Raw genomic sequence first — 19,713 nt, forward strand, 5'->3', positions numbered from 1 at the left:
CTTTTGCGGACAGAGCTATTTTTTCTGGCTTCTTGGCCTTTTTCAAACTTTTTTTTCTCAATTTAAGGCACTATTAATGTTGTGATCAAATTTTTTTATTATTTTTTAGAACAACTGTTATGATCAAATATAATTGCAAGCATATAAGTATTTATATAAAATCAAGAGTCATCTATTATTTAGCATCATTTGTGTTAGAAAATAAGGGATGAATAAATTGCTTGGATTCTCTGAAAGTCGTGATTCACTATCAAATTGAAGTATTTCGATGGTACAAATCTAACACTCAATTGGATGAAATTCAGAGAATGTATGTGAAAATGTTCTTCAAGATGTACCAGAAAAATGACCAAAAAACGGAATTATCATTCCTGTCTGAGAATATAACTCGATCCCAACCAAGGGGCTCTGCCCCTTGGACCCCGCCTGGGGGGCTGCCCCCGGACCCCCATTCGTTTAGGGGCTTCGGCCCTAAATAACAATGTACTTTGAATCTTGAAAACTTGAACAAGTGTGCAATCCTACACCATCCTAACTTGTTCAATATTCAACAAGATCACTTTTGGTCAACAAATTTAATCCTATTACACTTAAATAATATTGATGATATAAAATCACCAGCAAACCTCCCCCATTTAAGTGTAATCCTAATTAAACTTAAAACAAAACGTAAACAAAAACAAACGGATGCATAAATGAAATGTCGTGATGATTGAATTTCATATTAGTATATTACTCAATCCAGATATTCGAATATCAGGGTGTCACTAAGGATTGAACCCTTTCTATTCAAAGTAAATACATGAAGATAATACACACACCAGTTTACATTATCATAATTTCTAACTTGACACTATATTTTACTAGCTTGTGTCACATCCTTCTATAAGCATATCAAAGCCAAGTCCCAACTTCTTCAAGCAGCTAAAATTCATGCTTATATAGGTAGTTCTTTTATTCTTGCACCTGCAAATGCAATTTTTCAAAGAACTATTAAGAAATAAATTTTCAACCTCCTTAACTTGCAGTACTGAACACATACCTTGGGATGATTATAAAAATGTGTTCTAATCTTCAAATATCAAGCTTTCCATATTGAATTCAATATCTAATATTGCATTAGATGGGAATTAGGTATCTTAATATAAAAGATTTTAAGTGGAGTTTAAACCCATCCCTATAGCTGTCTTGTGCACAAGATCTCTTGCTAACCCTTTAATTAGATGATCGGCTAAATTCAAATGAGTTCTTACAAACTCTATAGATATCACACCAGACATGATGAGCTCACGAATCATGCTATGTCTAACACCTAATTGTCTAGACTTTTCATTGTACACTTGACTATAAGCCTTATCCAAGGTTGCAACACTATAACATCTAATAGAAATGGTAGATATCGGTTTCGGCCATAATGGAATTTCATAATTCAAATTCCTTAACCACTCAGCTTCTTTACCAGTAGCAGACAATGCAAAAAACTCAGACTCCATGGTTGAGTTAGTAATACAAGTTTGTTTCTTAGATTCCCACGAAATGGCACCTCCTCCAAAAAGAAACACCCAACCACTTGTAGAGGATTCATCCTCTAAGTTGTTAATCCAGTTGGCATCTGAATAACCTTCCAAAACAAAAGGATATCCACTATAAGTTAAACCATAATTCATGGTCCCTTTCAAGTACTTGAATACTCTACTCACAGCTTGCCAATGATGTGAACTAGGATTACTAGTATATCTACTAAGCCTTCCCATAGCATATGCTATATCAGGCCTAGTACTAACCATGTCATACATTAGACAACCAATAGCCCTAGAATATTCAAATTGAGACACTATAGATCCTCTATTTGGTAAAAGCATGAGACTAGGATCTATAGGCGGAGTGCTAACATGAGAACAATTCTCAAAGTTAAAGTTTTTCAATATCTTCTCAATGTAATGAGATTGAGAAATTGAGATCCCATTCTTTCTTGTTTAATTCTTATACCAAGAATTACCTCAGCCTCCCCCAGGTCTTTCATTTCAAAACTGTATGAAAAAAATTTCTTGGTTTTATTAACTTCTTCTAAATCAGTACCAAAAATTAACATATCACCCACATATAAACAAATCATGACTCCTTTACCAGAAGTATCAAATTTGCTATATATGCACTTGTCTGCTTGGTTTAATGCAAAACCATTAGACAAGACAACATCATCAAACTTTTGATGCCATTGTTTGGGTGCTTGTTTCAAACCATATATTGATTTCTTTAATTTGCACACTTTGTGTTCATTTCCAGGCATCACAAACCCTTCAAGTTGTTTCATGTATATTTCATCATCCAAGTCACCATTCAAGAATGCAGTTTTCACATCCATTTTGTGAATTAGAAGATTATGTATAGCTGCAAGAGCTAATAATAATCTAATAGTAGAAATTCTGGCAATAGGAGCATAAGTATCAAAGAAATCAATTCCTTCCTTTTGTCTAAAGCCTTGGAAAACCAATCTGGCTTTATACTTATCAATTGTGCCATCCACCTTCATTTTTCTTTTGATGATCGATTTACATCCTAATGCCTTGCAACCAGGAGGTAAACCAGACAATACCCAAGTATTGTTATGCATGATAGAATCAATCTCATCCTGAATTGCCTCTTTCCATAAATGAACATCCCTAGAAGCCATAACTTCATTGAAAGTCTTCGGATCCTCCTCAATATTAAAACAATATTGATGTTCAGACACAGTCTCATTTCTTGTTCCTTCAACTAAATATAGTTGAAAATCAGATCCAAAAGACTTAGCTTTTCTAGCTCTTGTGCTTTTCCTAGGTTTAGGTACAGAACATGCACCACCAGAAACATCTTCAGGTTTATCGGTACTCTTGCTAGAAGATTGACGAATCATGTCCCATGGTCTAGGTATACAAGTAAATCTTTCTTCATCAACAATAGCATCGCTTGACTCTATCACAGTGTTTAAAGACACAGAGTCATTAGATTCTATAACATAGAATCTATATGCTTTGGAATGCTCATCATATCCAATAAAGATACAATCTACACCTCTCTCACCCAATGTTTTCCTTTTGGGTTCAGTGAGCCTTACAACTGCTCTACAACCCCAAACTTTAAGATAACTCAAATTTGGTACCTTTTTACACCAAAGTTCATAAGGAGTATTCTTACTACTTTTATTTGGAGTTCTATACAAAATGTAACGTGCAGTTAACATTCCCTCACCCCAAAACCTTTCACTTAATACAGAATAGGACAACATGGAATTAACCATTACTTTTAAAGTCCTATTCTTCCTTTCAGCTACACCATTTTGTCGAGGTGTATAAGGAGCTGTGGTTTGATGTATTATTCCAGTTGATTCAAAATAAACTAGATTATAATATTCACCATCTCTATCAGTACGCAAGATTTTTATTAATTCGTTTTTATGAAGCTTAACTTGTTTATAAATTTTAAATTTATCAAGTGCTTCATCCTTAGAATGTAGCAAATAGACATAACAATATCTAGATGCACCATCAATAAAAGTAACAACATACTTTTTGTTTCTTTGGGAAGGTGTTGCATGGAAATCACACAAATCACTATGTATAAGTTCCAGCACCCTACTTTCCCTAACAACATCTTTGAAAGGTTGTCTTGTGATTTTGGTTAACATCCAGGTTTTACATTTTCCATTTTTTATATCAAAAGCAGGAATTAAACTCATGTTTGACATGTCTTTTAATCTCTTGTAATGAATGTGTCCTAGTCTAGCATGCCATAAATCGTATTTATTAGAGTTATTCCTAGTACTAGAAGAAGCCATGCAAACAGAATTATCATAACTAGGATAATTAATATTAAGCCTAATCATTCCATTACATACATATCCGAAACCCATAAAATAACCATGTCTTGACAAGATATATTTTTCACTTTCTAATACTTGTTTGTAACCACAATTATTTAAAACAATTTCAGACACAAGATTCTTTCGAATCCCCGGTACATATAAAACATTGTTCAGACACAAACACTTACAGAAGTAAATTAAAGTAAAACAGATCCTACAACCTTTATTGGTTCAGTTGTAGCATTTCCCATTTTCACCACAGATCCAGGTTCAATTGGTTGACATTCCTTGAACCAACGAAGATCTTTACATATATTGCTTGTTGCTCCCGAATCAACCCACCATGCAACATCATCATCATGTACATAAAATGCTTTAGAAATAACAGAAATATAATTCTGAATATATTTAGAATTTTGCATAGAAACAGAAATCTAACCTTGTTGCTTTTCTGGATCCTTGGATCCACTTGGTCCAGCACCATCCTTGTTCACTTTGCGAAGAAGACATTATTTCTTGAAGGGACCTAGTTTTTTACAATTCCAACAAACCAACTTAGCCTTCTTGTTGGAAGACTTGTCATCCTTTCCTTTAAACCTCCTTTTTTACATTAGACTTCTTGGGATTCTTTGAACTTTCTGCTTCCACTATGTTCACAGAAGAGGAACCAACTTGGTTCTTGCCTTTAGGATTGTTATCAAGTTCTTGAGTCCTTAAGGACTCTTGAATCCGTAAATGAATTCCAAGTTGAGTCAAAGTTAATTCCTCTTTGTTATGTTTCATATTATGTTTAAAATCTTTCCAGGAAGGGGGCATTTTGTCAATTATCATGGCCACATAAATGGCTTCATCCATTTTCAGATTGTGTTGAGCAAACTGTCCTAGGATCCTTAACATTTCATGGAATTGTTCCATAATAGGCCCGGAGTCAATCATCTTGTAACCTATAAAGTTACTGACAAGAAACTTCTTGCTAGAAGCATCTTCATCCATGTATTTGGATTCAAGAGAATCCCACAGTTTTTTTTGCAGATTCGAAATGTTGATAGATATCAAAAAGAGAGTCAGACATACCAATGAAAATATGACCACGACATATGTAATCATCCTTTTCCCACTTTGATCTCCTTCTTGTTGCCTCCAAAGGTTCATCTTCAACCGATTCTAGTAAGACTGGCATGGGTGTACTCAAAACATACACCACTTTCAGAGTGGTAAGGAGAAAGTGCATCTTCTTCTGCCATCTATGAAAATCTTGCCCTTCAAACTTGTTCAATTTGTCAAATTTGCTTGTCATATCCTTCACAAAATCACCACTTGTCATGATTACAAAATACTTCAATTTTTGTTAGTAAATAGGGGATGAATAGATTGCTTGGATTCTCTGAAAGTCGTGATTCACTATCAAATTGAAGTATTTCAATGGTACAAATCGAACACTCAATTGGATGAAATTCAGAGAATGTATGTGAAAATGTTCTTCAAGCTGTACCAAAAAAATGACCAAAAAACGGATATATCATTCCTGTCTGAAAATTGTCAATAGACAGTTACAAACTGTCATAAAACTACCAAACCTGTCATTAAACGGATCTCAGGGAAAAAAGGGGCAACTTTCTGAATTCGATCCCAGCCAGGGGCTCTACCCCTTGGACCCCGCTCCCAGGGGCACTGCCCCCGGACCCCCGTTCGTTTAGGGGCTTCGCCCCTAAATAACAATGTACTTTGAATCTTGAAAACTTGAACAAGTGTGTACTCCTACGCCAAGGAAACTTGACTGGATGAATAATAGAGAAAGAGGTTATTATGTTTTATTAATATATTATATGAATAATATATTAAAGGATAAATCATATTTGTTTAATTAGTATTGGTCAAGAATTAATTAGGAATTAATTTTGTGATCAAAAGATATTAATTAAAGCTAAGGGACTGATATTGTAATTATTGGATAGTTGAAAAGTAGGGTAAGGAAACCCTAGAGATAGGGTGGACAAATTCTTGGGATAAGGTCTATACAATTCATCCAAGGTAGGGTTTCTAGAAGATTCTTATGGGCTGCTTAGAGCCTAAGCAACCGGATAAGTGTTTGCCTGAAACCCTAATTCCTCAACTATATAAGGAGCCTTCTGGCTACCAATTTTCAGCTACACAATAACCCTAAGAGTTCTAGGAGCCAATTTTAGCTTTCTCTCTCTCTCTCTCTCTCTCTCTCTCTCTCTCTCTCTCTATTGTTCTCCAACTTGCTTTGGTGTTTGTGATCTATTAGAGGCACAACATTTGAGGTTCTAAGATTCTCAAAAGCTCATGATCTTTAATAAACAATCAAGGTAATCATCTAAACTTGTTTTATTTGTTATTTTCGATTTTTGTATGATAGATTTACGGTTTATAAGCTTTGGATGATTTGCATGTACAATTAGAGAGACCTAGATCCAAAGCTTTAGGGTTTGCATGTGCATCATAGGATTGATGTTATGCTCAAAACCCATCAGTGGTATCAAAGCATAGGCGGATTTCTATTGTATTTAATGCATTGTATGGTTATTCATTGCTTGTAAAATTGAAAATTCTGCCATCTGACAACTTAACTCGTCGAGTCCCCAGATAAGCTCGACGAGTCAGATGAACTCGGCGAGTCCATTGAGTGACTTGGCGAGTCGGAGTGTCGGGGAGCAAAACTTTTGGGACTTTGGCCTATTTTTGATTGGGATCATTACCAAAAACATTTTTAATTAATAAAATCCGATTTTATTAAATAGATATGATTATCCTTATCAAAATAGAAGATAATTGCAAATTAATTAGATAATTATTGTCTTATATGATAATCTTTAATTATTTGATTTATTTGATTGCATTATCTTGCCATGTAGTTGGATTAAGTCAAATTTAGATAATCACTATGTAATTGTTTAATTAACTTATTTGTAATTTGATCTAGTTAGTTTTGAAAAGTTTCAAAGCATGCCCTCAAGTTTTGGAATTTAAATTTTTGATTAAAAGTTTAATTTGAAATATTTAAATTCTAAGCACCAGAATTTTACAAGTTTAAAATTCAACCTTATACTATTATAATATTAAAAGATTAATAAATATATATGTATAAGATTAAGCTAGTCTTACCTTTAGTAAACCTCATTCATAAAACCGATCTATAAGGGGGTATATGGTTGTTGCCTATAAAATGGCAGTTTAATTAGTGTCCACTCTCACCCACCGCTTCCTTGATTGGTGGAGGGTCGTTAGCCGAATGGGTAGGAAAGAGCAACTAATTCCTCATTAAAAGTATGATGAATATATTAAGTAACTAAATGTTTTTATAAAATTCTCAATCTTTGTTACTTTAGGAAAAATGTGAAATGATGTCATTCCATGAAATTACACTTTGTACCCTTCTCAAGTCCTTACTGGAGCATGCATGGATAACCGACACACTAATATGGACTAGCAATGGTGGCAAAGGGTGACTCGATGTTTATCATAGATCAATGGAGCGTGTGTGGTTAACTGGCACATTTATTAGGTGGTAAATGACATTGAGGGTACCAAGTATAGTTGCATGGTTATTCACACCTTTTTTGTAACCCAAACTTAAAGGGCATACCGAGATTTAAACATGACATCGAAAAGTTCAATGAATCTCAAAAGATCTAGGCATTTCAATACATTTAAAACTTAATTTTCTTTTTCGTTTTTCATGGTGGAATTAGTGAATCGTCATTCACTTGCCTTCAACTTATTTGTGATTTAGATTACGGTATCCCTCTTCTAATTTGTAAATAATGTTGTTGGATCCTAGCCCTAATTTCTCATTTGGGTGTTTAATTGGGGATTCTTATCTAATCAAACTTTGTCACTTTTCTATTTCAGATGTCTACTTCAAACAACAACAACGCTTCAGGATCGACCTCTTCTGGCTCATTCTCACTCATGAACTTTTGTGGAAGGGTGATTTTTGATGGAACCAAATTAAATGATTGGATCCGCAATATCCGAATGGTCACCCGTTACAAGGACAAGGAGTATATTCTGGACAAGGAGCTGAAAGAAGTCAATGTCAACACTGCTACTCCCGAGGAGATCGCTGCCTATGAGGCTCACAAGCGAGATGCTACGAAAGTTCACTCCATCATGCTCGCAACGATGACCACCGAACACCAAAAGTCCTACGAGGACTACTACCCCTATGAGATGCATCAAGATTTGATGGATAGATACCATGAAAGCGCGAGGCAGGAAAGGTATGAGATCATCGCTTCAATGATCACTACCAAAATGAAGGACGGAGAGTCTTTCACGGGCCACCTGCAGAAAATGTAGAGGTATATGGACCGCTTGCTGAAGTTAAATGTTAACTTCGATGAGGAACTAGCCATAGACATCATTCTACACTCCTTACCTCCTCGCTATAACTAGTTTTGTATGACCCACCACATGAACAAGGAGGAGTTCACTCTAAGCAAGCTTCAAGTCCTGCTAAGGACTGTTGAGAGTAGTCTTAAAGGTAAATCCGTTGCATCTACTCCTACTACTACTGCCCTGGTTTTGGCTATTGGGCAAGGAAAAGGAAAGAAGAGGAAGGCTCCTTTAAGAGCCACAAGGGAAAGTCTCACGATGGTACCTCTTCAAGTGGAACCAAAGTTGGTCCTGCTGCTCCCTCTTCCAACCCGAAGGATGCAGAGTGCTTCTACTGCCACAACAAAGGGCATTAGAAACGAAGCTGCCCAAAGTACTTGCAAGATATCAAGGATGGGAAGATAAAGCCATCTTTTGCATGTATTTATAGTATTCATTCTAACAACTCATCACATGCTATGTCTTGGGTCCTCGATACAGGATGTGGTTTTCACATTTGTTCTAATTTGCAGGGTCTAAGAAGAAGTAGGGATGTGCAGCATGGGAAGATAAACTTGATCATGGGGAATAGGAAAGTGTCGACCGAATCGCTCCATAGTCAAATAATACAAGATCAGGAAGAGAGTTCACTAAGAACGTACCTAACATAGGTACAAACATATAAGCATAAAATAAATAAAATCAACAAGATAAAGGATAGAACCATACCAACCACCACATCCAGTGCTATCCTAGCCTCCTCGGTTGTAAGCTAAAAGGCACGTCCCTAAGCCCTCGAGGGTTCTGCTCTACCCCGACTCCTGTCATTAATCCTTAGTGTAGTCGGCGCTGGAGTTTGCGCTGGACTGGCAGTGAGCAATGGACAATTGGGCTTCATGTGACCAACCTTATCGTAGTGGTAACAAATCCTCATATCCTGTACTGGGGCTAACTGGCGGAAATCCCTCTCAAAGTGCCCCTCCTTTCCGCACTTTCAGCACACACTACCAGATCTACAAACTCCAAAATGACCCTTCTCCCACTTCCCACAAGTGCGGCTGCGCTGGCCTTCATACCTAGAATTGGCAGTCTTCGACCACTTTGGCACAGGCTGTGACTGCGTCAGGGCCTGCGTCTTGTCTCGCAACCGTTAGTCAATCTCAAGCTCACACTGCCTAGCGCCAACCTGTAACTCCAGTAATGTATCACAATGTTGGGTAGCAACAAACTGTCTGATGTCGGTCTTTAGCTTCCTCAGATAACGAGTCATCTGAGCCTGCTCGGAAGCAAACTCCGGGAAAAACATCGCCCTCTCAATGAACATACGGTTGATCTCCGTCACTGACCCTGTACCCTATCTCAACTCCAAAAAACTGTTATGTCAGACTGTCCCGATCAACTCGCGGAATGTAGCGAGCGCGAAACATCTCCCTGACCAAGTAACCATAGCTCTCTACTCATCACAATACGACCCCGTCATCAAATACATGTGGAAAGGCATCCCTCTATATCAGATAGCCACATCATGGCTATGATCGGGTCCTGAATCTCATCAAAAGTCAGGGGCTTCATGTTATCGAAGTCCCGGTACTGAAAAGCCCGACTGGCCCCACCACCTGCAGCTGCGAAGGCCATAACGGTCTTAATAGACCCAAATATCTCCGACAACCGAACCCGGAAAAGTGTAGCAACCTCATCATGCAGGATCTCCCTAATCTTGGCATCCAACTCATCTGGTCTTATCTGACTAATAGTCTCGGGCACTACTGGTCAACCCTGACTGCCATCTCTTGATCCCGATCCGGATCTGGTCACAAATCGCTCGTAGTCACCATTCTGAAAATATGCCAAGAAGATATCAGACATTCCATATAATAACAGGGAACCAACTCCCAACAAAGCCCTAGGGGTTGTGATTTCCTTGCTACGCATATGGGTCCTGTGCTTTCAGTATGGGCCCATACTACCTTCCACACCTACCCATATTTGTGTTGCATATCTAGTGTTGCGTCATGGGCTCGTTTTTGTATATCCGGATTGGGCCTGTTCATCCATGATTATAGATTAGGGCTGCGTTATTTATAATACATGCATGTATGCCTTAGATACGGTTGTCATTATTATCATTATTATTGCTTTGTAACCCTAATACATCTATACAGTCGAAGTTCATAATCGAGCTCTTCTGAGGTGTTAAAGTTTAATCATTCGACTCTAGTTAAACCATTCATGTGTTCTTTATTATGTTATCTATTACGTTGTCTTTTATTATTCTGCTTGAATCTATCGATCATTAAGGAATATCGTTCCAACAATTGGTATCAGAAAGGGAGACTGTGTTACTAATACGCATTCCTTCTGTGTGAATCATTCTTTAGGGTTTCCACTTTTGTCAAATATATTAAGGCCATCTTCTTCCATTCGATGGTATTTTCTAGTGTTTGATAAAACCCTAATCTCATGTTTACAAGTCTGATTCTAGCTGATCCGAGGGATAAGCTCATCATGTCACACAACAATTCTCAAACCAATCCCATTAACATCTTAAACAACATTGGATCCACTACAAGGGTTCCTATTCTCTACACCCAAGATTACGAAGTATGGGCGCATCACTTTGAAGATTACGTAGTTGGATCTGAAGATAATGGTTATATCATCTGGGAAGCTATCACGATCGGTTCGTTTATTCATTCTGGAACAAATAGAACAATGACGACTCAAAAAGAGTATAATCATCTTTTGGTGGATGTAGAGAAGATACCACAAGACGAAAAAGATAAGCTGTTGTGTAATGTCAAAGCCTTGAGGATGATCAGATTTGCCTTACAAGCCAATACCTTCCGTATGGTCAGTTCATGGACTACCGCTAAAGAGATATGGGACAGGCTGAAAGAACTGTATTCAACCGACGAGGATCTAGAGCATTCGATCCAAACCATATTGCTCTCTGAGTTTGGAGCATTTGCACAAAAACCTGAAGAGACACTGCTTCAGACGTTTGATGGTTACAATCATTTGCTGAGAAAGATGATGAAGCATGGTATTGAGAAGAAGGAGATCGAACAGAAAGTAACATTCTTGAATGGTTTGAGACCTGAGTGGATGGAAGTGGTCTCAATAGTAAAGGCTCATGAACAATTTAAATCTTACTCGCTGGTGAAATTAATGGGTATCTTAAAATCACATGAAAGCATGGTAACTAAAGAAGTGAAGGTTGTGTCAGGTGTAGGTTCTCTGGCTAACCAATGAGGAGTACGCATTGATGGTGACAAACCCAAAGAAGTTTGCTCGAAAGAAGTTTCCTGCCAATAAGAACCAAAACTGGCAAGGAAGCTATAGTTCTAAGAAGGTGAAGGAAGAGACGAAGAACAATTCTCAGAAGGAAGATGAAAAGAAAGAAAGAAAGCTTATGGGAGACTTAGGGTACGATTGTAACTATTGTCATGGCAGGAACCACTTTGCCAAGGACTGTATGCTGAGAAAGATGGCTGAGAAAAGGGATGGTGAATATGATGAAGCTTATTACATGCGAAAGTTGGAAGAAATAAAGAAAAAGAAGGCAACTAATGTTTCAATGAATGCCCTGATTGTGCAAGAAAATGTGGATGTAGATGAGTTCGGTGGCGTTGAAGTCTGGTCAACCGATTTTGAGGATGAAGAAGTGAGAAAACCCTCACATGGAAGAGCACACGTGGCAAGAGAGGAAGCTACTAGTTCGGATGGGAGATGTCTAATGGTTATTGCTGGAAGATCAACCGAAGGTGAGCATAAGGAGCCGAACCTGACTGAGGATAAGTGTTTTGCAGCCAAGCCCATGAGTGAAAGGATCAACGACTGCGATCGATAGATCAAAAAGGTACAAACCATCCTTGAATCACATAAAGCTCCTATCACTAATTATAAAGAAGAATTAAGCGAACTAAAATTTAAATTTTCCAACTTAAGTGGTAGTCTCATGTAAACTCGCCTAGCGAATTCTAACCTAACTGACCAACTCAGCAGGGAGTCTTCCAAGAGTGAGGAAAGGAGGGCATGGATATAGCTGAAGGAGCAGGAGTTAGTTAGGACTAGGGATGAGATTATTTATTTACAAAGACACACCTTAAAGTTTTTGAAACAACAAAATGTTTATTGTTTGATTGCAAAACGCTTATATACCAATATAACTTAACTGCACCTAGATTGTGAAATAGGGAAAAAGATTCATAAGATTATTTTACCCTTCCTTGAATTTAAGGAGGATGAAGTAATTGCTGAATGTGAATCAATAATGTCTTCAGATGACATTTCGGTCACTTACAAATATGGACTAGACAAGATTGAGACCTTTATTGACTCCAAGGAGCACAAATGTATGCTTAAAAATCTTTTGGATGAAAATGATAGGTTGAAAATTAAGTCTGAGACCATACAAACATTTAACTCGTCAAATGCCAAATTATGTTCAGAGCATAAAATAAATGTAGAAAACACGTATGAATTTGATGAGGAAAGTGAGATGAGCGATATCTCAGTGGATGATGTGGTTGATTGTTCTGTGTTTTTGAAGAGCGAAAATGAGACTAAAAAACCCCTCATAACTGAAAACTCGATTGAATACGCTCGCTTGTCTAAAGACAAATCAAAGAAACTCAAAGAGAAAGCAATGGTCTATCAAAACGTTCAAACGGTGCCAAATCAAGTGTATGTTGTTAAAGGTGTCACCGAAAAACAAACAGCAGAATTGAAAATCTTGGTTGACACAGACAATGCTAAAGGGTGCGCTGATTACTTCTGGTCCGCCCCTATCGATAATGCAGACGAAACCGTCAGCTTATCAGAGTGAACATCATGGAGGGTAAGGGGAAGGTACGTTGTTGAACCCATCAACAAACCCTCAAGTTTTGATAAACCAAGCTCAAGTGGAACCAAAGAGATACCAGAAGAATCAAAGAAAGCATCCAATGTATCTTCCAAGACAACCGAAGCTCACAAGGAGAAGCCGATGTCAAGCTTCAATATTCATAAATCTCAAAAGACGTTGGCTGAATAGAAACGAGAAAGAAATCAGAGATACATGAAAAGTTTGCATGAGAGAAAACGGTTTTGGCAGTCTCAAAACCCTAAACATGTTCCTTCCAAGAAAGAAACAAATGTCAAAGGAAATGACAAGTCAAAGAACAACCGACAGTCCAGTTTCGGTCCAAACTCTTACTATTCTCGGAACCGAAAGCCCAGTTTCAGTACTAACTTATCTCAGAACCGAACATGTAGTCTCGGTTCTAGCCCCAGATCTTAGAACTGAACCTCAAGTTTTGGTACCAAAACCAAGGCTGAGAACCGAAAGTCTAGTTTTGGTCATTCTCACAGTCGACAAAAGCCTTATTCAGCAAAGGATGTTAAAGGAAAGGGAAAGCTTGATTCAAACTCTAACATCAATAATAAGAAAAAGTCATCTAACCCTAGGACTCAAAAGAATATTCCAAAACCAACTAACAAAACAACATCTGATACATTACAGTTTAAACAAGACAAAAATAAAATAAAAGTTTACACCATCAAAAGGAAAGACGAAACCACTCTAATAAAAAGAATTTATTTGGTTGATCTTTCTGTTGCTATTCCTTTCTCTGTGAAAGACTCACCAGGGCCCAAGACACATTGGGTTCCTAAATCTTCTTGAATTTGTAGGTTATAAATGACGAGCAGTTCGATGTCGAATGGTACATAGACAGTGGCTGCTCACGTCACATGACAAGAAGGAAGGAAGATTTGAGGGAGTTTCGGTCCCTTAAGGATGGTGGATGTGTAAAGTTTGGAAACAACTCTTATGGCACTATTAAAGGATATGGGATGATAACCAACAGAGAGTTCACAATTCGAAAAGTGGCGTACGTGGAAGGATTGCAGCACAACCTCATAAGTGTATCTCAATTGGTTGTGGGAACAGGACTGAAAGTCTCATTCGATGATGAGGGATCAGAAATTATTGAAAAGCAATCCAAAAGAGTTTTGTTGAAGTCTAAACTCAATGGAGAGATGTATCCTTTAAATCTCAACCCAATTCCAGGAAAACCAGCAATATGCCTTTTCTCAAAGGCGAACTCTGACGAAAGTTGGTTCTGGCACCGACGGCTATCGCACCTGAACTTCAAAGATATTTATAAGATGGTGCTTGGTGATTATGTTCGAGGCATCCCTCTTCTCAAGTTTGATAAGGAACACATGTGTGCAGCGTGTGAGATGGGCAAACAAAACCGAAAGAGCTATCCTACACGCATCAATACCAAGATCATTGAAGCTCTTGAACTTCTGCATATTGACTTATGTGGACCTTCGGCTGTAGAAAGAATCGGCGGTAGTAAGTTCATACTTGTCATAGTAGATGATTTTTCACGATTCACCTGGGTTTACTTTCTTAAACAGAAATCAGAAGCGACTCCCAAGTTGAAGGTGTTTACCAAGCAAGTGGAACTGCAGCTGCGAAAGGTGGTGAGGAACATTAATAGCGATAATGGGCTTGAGTTCAAGAATAAAGAGTTTGAAGACTTTCTGGCTTAAAAGGGAGTATCTCAAAACTTCTCTGCTCCCTATACTCCACAATAGAATGGAATTGTTGAAATACGAAATTGTTCCTTATGTGAGGCAGCCAGAACCATGTTGAGCTTCGCTTCTCTTCCATTATAATTCTGGGTTGATGCTATCGCAACTGCAAGCTATACTCAGAACCAACCCTTACGTAACAAGCGATTCTCAATCACTCCGTATGAGATTCTGAACAATCGAAAGCCCAATGTTAAGTTCTTCCATGTGTTCGGATCCAGGTGCTTCATTTTCAACTCCAAATAGAACCGAAACAAGTTCGACGTTAAAGTCGATGAGGGAATCTTCCTTGGTTATTCACTCACTTCAAAGGCTTTTAGGGTTTTGAATAAACACTCCAAACATATTGAAGAAACCTATTACGTAACCTTTGATGACAACTATATGAAGAAGGTTCAAACTAGCGAAAATACCATGGGAAAAATATTTCCAGAATCAGGACAAGTCTTGATTCCCATTTCCAACTTATTTGAGGAGTACATAAAGTTGTTTGATGAACCAGAAAAGGCTATACACTCGGAGGTGAATGCAGCAGAAAACAAAATCGACCATCTGAAAAAGATCATCGATGAAGCTGCGAAAGACATGGAAAAGGATCCTTCTAAACCAACTGAAGATCAACCCTCAATTGACCCTCCAAATAACAGCTCGGTATTCAAGGGGGAGGGTTCATCTGTATCTGATACAACTGAATCATCAACCGAGGGGAGAATCCAACTCCAACCGAGGGGGAGATTCCAACTCCAACCGAGGGGGGATCCTGAACCTGACAAGGGATACACTTCGCCATTTGAGGGGGAGAATGAAAATTCAAATGACGAAGACGGTCGATCAGAATTTGAAGAAGAGGTAAGTGCAGAGGTGGATCCTATTTATGACTTGAATTACCCTCCTCTAACAAAGTGGACTAAGGATCATCCCAAAACACAAATTATTGGTGAATCATCTGAGCGAGTTCTCACACACTCTCAATTGAAAGCGAAACAAACTGCTCTATTCTCTCATGTTGAATTCTGCATGTTTAATTCGTTTGTCGCCAAAATCGAACCGAAGACGGTTAATGTTGCACTTGATCACGCTGATTGGGTACAAGCTATGCAAGATGAACTCCATGAGTTTGAACGTAATCGAGTTTGGAGGCTGATTCCCACTCCAAAGGATGCTTCTGTGGTCGGCTTAAAATGGGTCTTCAGGAATAAATTAGACAAAGAGGGCAACGTCATTTGCAATAAGGCTCGGCTAGTGATGAAGGGATACTGTCAGGAAGAAGGAATAGATTATGAGGAGACCTTCGCTCCGGTGGAAAGGTTGGAATCGGTTAGAATCTTTCTGGCATATGTTGCACATAAAAACTTCGAAGTTTTCCAAATGGATGTAAATTGTGCTTTCTTAAATTGAGAACTAGAAGAAACCGTGTACGTTGAACAAAATCGTGGGTTCATGAACGAGAAATTCCCTGATCACTGCTATGTGTTGGATAAAGCTGTATATGGTATGAAGCAAGCACCGAGGGCCTGGTATGAAACGTTAACTCGCTTTCTTAAAATGTCAAAATTCAAGCAAGGTTCGGTTGACCCAACCTTCTTTCGAAAGAAAGAAGGCGAACATTTAACGATAGTTCAGATTTATCTTGATGATATCATCTTCGGCTCCACCAATCCTTTCTTAACAGTTGAATTCAGGAAGATGATGCTGACTAAATTTGAAATGAGCGCAATGGGTCCAATTAATATTTTCCTTGGATTGAATATAAGACAGGGACCAGGACCAGAAGGCATTTTTATCAACCAGGAAGCTTACACGAAGTATTTGCTAGCGAAGTTCGGTATGACGGGAGACTCGAAGGTGAAGGTTCCTATGGCATTTGGCACGAAGTTAACTTCATCCCTGGAGAAACTTGATGTTGACGTAACACTCTATCGTCAAATGATAGGGTCTCGTATGTATCTAACGGCCAGTAGACCAGACATTATGGTCTCTATTTGTTATTTTGCCAAGTTTCAAGCAAATGCAAGAGAACCTCACATGGTAGCAGTGAAAAACATTTTTCGTTATCTGAAGAAAACCTCGTCTCCCGGTCTTTGGTACCCTGCTAGATCTGGATTCTTTGTTCAAGCCTTCTCTGACGTCGATCTTGGAGGATGCGGTCTGGACCGAAAGAGCACAACTGGTGGATGCCAACTCATTGATGGAAAACTCGTTAGCTGGCAATCTAAGAAGCAAACCTGTGTGTCTCTTTCAACAGCCGAAGCTGAGTACATATCTACAGCATCCTGTACCTCACAAGTAATCTGGATACAAAACCAATTAAGGGACTACGGATTAAGTATGAAGAAAATACCTCTCTACTGTGACTCTGAAAGCGCAATAAGAATATGTCACAATCCGGTGCAACACTCAAAGACAAAGCATATTGCACTAAGATACCATTTCATCAAGGACCATGTTGAAGATGGAAACGTGGAAGTTCATTTCGTTCGGTCCTCTGATCAACTCGCTGACATCTTCACTAAAGCCTTACCAGAAACAACCTTCAATAAAATTTTACAAGGTTTGGGGATGATGGAAGCAGAGTCGGCACCGAACCCTCAAACCTATTACTAAAAATTAGACAAGCAAAATAGAGCAAACGCTCGGTCTATTTCGGTTCCGGAATTTTCAGGGACCGAAATGAACCGAACGCTCGATTTATTGCGGCTCCGGAATTTTCAAGGACCGAAATGAACCGAACGCTCGGCTTATTTCGGCTCCGGAATTTTCAGGGACCGAAATGAACCGAACACTCGGCTTATTTCGGCTCCGGAACTTTCGGGGACCGAAATGAACCGAACACTTGGCTTGTTTCGCTTCATTTCTTTAAAGGTTTGGTTTCGATTGTATACTTTATAAACTCTTTTAAGCTTTTTATTTGCTTTATCTTCTCTTTTATAAAAAAAAATTCTAAAGTTTCTAAAATTAATTTCATTTATTCTTGTTTATTTTTATGCTTTTATTATTTTTCAGAAAATTAAAAATACCAAAAAGATTTTATCTTTTATATGTCGTTATTATATTTGTTTTGCTTGTGTGTGGTTTGTTTGTCTTTGTTCATTTTTTTACTAGGTACCAAGGATATTGTTCCAACATGAATTGGAGCTACGGCAGGTATGACAATTCTAATTTGAACTAGTTAAGTGTCCCTAGAAGCATGATGCTACATGTAGACCGAAGCCTCTAAGACATTGAGTGAGGACTTAATGATTCGATCTATACCTATCATTTCTTCCCAATCAGGTTGCTACATTCGCTCAAGTCATGAGCTACCCTACTCTTCTCAAATGAGTTACGAGTTTTCTGCTTTGTCACTTTTATATTGTAGGGGTACTTTCGGTTCTTTAACCACCTCCTCTACATTCTCCATCAAATTTTGTTTCACCAATGTAACCCTTGAGACTCTCAGCTATTACCACTGAGGTTTATGGTTACACAAAATATGTATCTATGATCTTAGATGCGTACACTGCGTGCTAAGTGAGACCCAAAATCCAACACCTATAAAGAATTGACGATGAATTTTAAAATTCAAGATCTCACTTGTTACCTATCGAAATCTCTTTTTATTTTTGCGTGATAATTATGAAATTGTATAACACCAAGGCATTTCTTCCCAAAAGATCCATATTAGCTTTTGTTTTTGAGATTTCAATTACATATTTAGTCACAACAAATGATATCCAACCCACTTGTTCAATAGACCACATCGGTCTCACAAGTGCTTAACTCAACTTTTGGTCTTATATTAAGTATCGAAGTTCGGTTCAAGATAAGCCACCCCTTAAAGCCATTATATAAAAGGAAGCCTTTCGATGTTTCTTAACAAACACTCGATCGTATTTTTCGGGAAGCCATACAAGCACTTCAAGTCTCTCTTGACTTTGAAGGAAGAGATTCGTGCCCGGAATCATCTGCTTCATGTCATACTTGACATCACTCACATCCGATACACATTTTGCTTTATTTCTTTATCTTTGGAACACTCTCGCACGAAAATTCTTGGTAATTTTCCAAAATTCTAGTTTATGTTACTAATGGCTTGTTTTGTTGTCAAATGGAGCGAAAGTGGTCACTTTGAAGCAAATGAATGAGTTATGTTTTGCTTGGGCCGCAAATTGAAGATTGTTTTGAAGCAAAAATATGTGGATAAGAATTTGCATCAAGTCATCAAACAAGTATTAAATTTGGGCACATGAATTTGAAACGGTTCCTATACCCACGCATGATGACGTCTATCTAGGTAATCCAAGCTGTCACATTGCACTTTTTCAGGCGACGTTTTAGCGATCGTATACTCATTACAGACGATTTTTTCTCTCTCCTTGAAATGGTATAAAGGAGGATTCTCACACCTCTTGTACATCACTACTTTTTTTGTTACAACAGGCGATTGTTACTGTTCATCTTCTTCTTAACATCAACAATGGCGGAATCATCATCTCTTCAAGATCAAAGTGCATTATCATCATTGCTTGCAATCAACCCTACTCAGAATATGATCATTCATTTAACTCCATTCTTATATGATTCCTATATGTTACATGTCGTTGAATATATCAAGTACTCACCACTGGTAATCGCTCTTACGCAGGTGGAATCAATTCCCATGTCCCTGTTGTCTCAAGTATATTCTACTACGACGTACGACAAGAACAAGGAGATGATCTACTTTCAAATTTTTAATCACAAGGCATCAATCTCAAAAAGTCGATTCTGCTCTCTGTTAGGGCTTGCTGTCGATGCTTCAGTTATCTCTCCGAATTTCATCACCACGACTCAGTTGTTTACAATGTTCTATGAAATGGGTTATACTGAGGTACTTACCACTTTCACAAAGTTTAGGAAATCCTGTTTACCTCCACAATGGAATGGGTTACTTGCTATTCTACACAAGGGGTTATCTGAACGGGTCG

The 19,713-nt window shown here is 38.1% G+C and overlaps 1 protein-coding gene across 1 annotated transcript; it reads right to left on the reverse strand.

The window, feature by feature from the left end:
• Positions 1–4,041: 4,041 nt before the first annotated feature.
• LOC128125990 (uncharacterized) lies at positions 4,042–5,168 on the reverse strand. Its single transcript, XM_052763659.1, has 3 exons — positions 4,919–5,168; positions 4,442–4,827; positions 4,042–4,242 (listed from the first exon to the last, which is right to left on the reverse strand). The coding sequence occupies exons 1-3, from the start codon at positions 5,166–5,168 to the stop codon at positions 4,042–4,044; spliced, it is 837 nt and encodes a 278-aa protein (XP_052619619.1).
• Positions 5,169–19,713: the final 14,545 nt, after the last annotated feature.

Source organism: Lactuca sativa, chromosome 5 (assembly GCF_002870075.4).
Source record: "Lactuca sativa cultivar Salinas chromosome 5, Lsat_Salinas_v11, whole genome shotgun sequence".
Taxonomy (NCBI): Eukaryota; Viridiplantae; Streptophyta; class Magnoliopsida; order Asterales; family Asteraceae; genus Lactuca; species Lactuca sativa.

Excerpts from the sequence above, each read along its gene's own strand:
- LOC128125990 (XM_052763659.1), bottom strand. The coding sequence starts at position 5,168 with ATGACAAGTGGTGATTTTGTGAAGGATATGACAAGCAAATTTGACAAA. Across the intron at positions 4,828-4,918 it reads TCGTGGTCATATTTTCATTG|ATGCTTCTAGCAAGAAGTTT; the intron begins GTATGTCTGACT and ends ACATGGATGAAG. Across the intron at positions 4,243-4,441 it reads AGTCTAATGTAAAAAAGGAG|AATTATATTTCTGTTATTTC; the intron begins GTTTAAAGGAAA and ends AAATATATTCAG.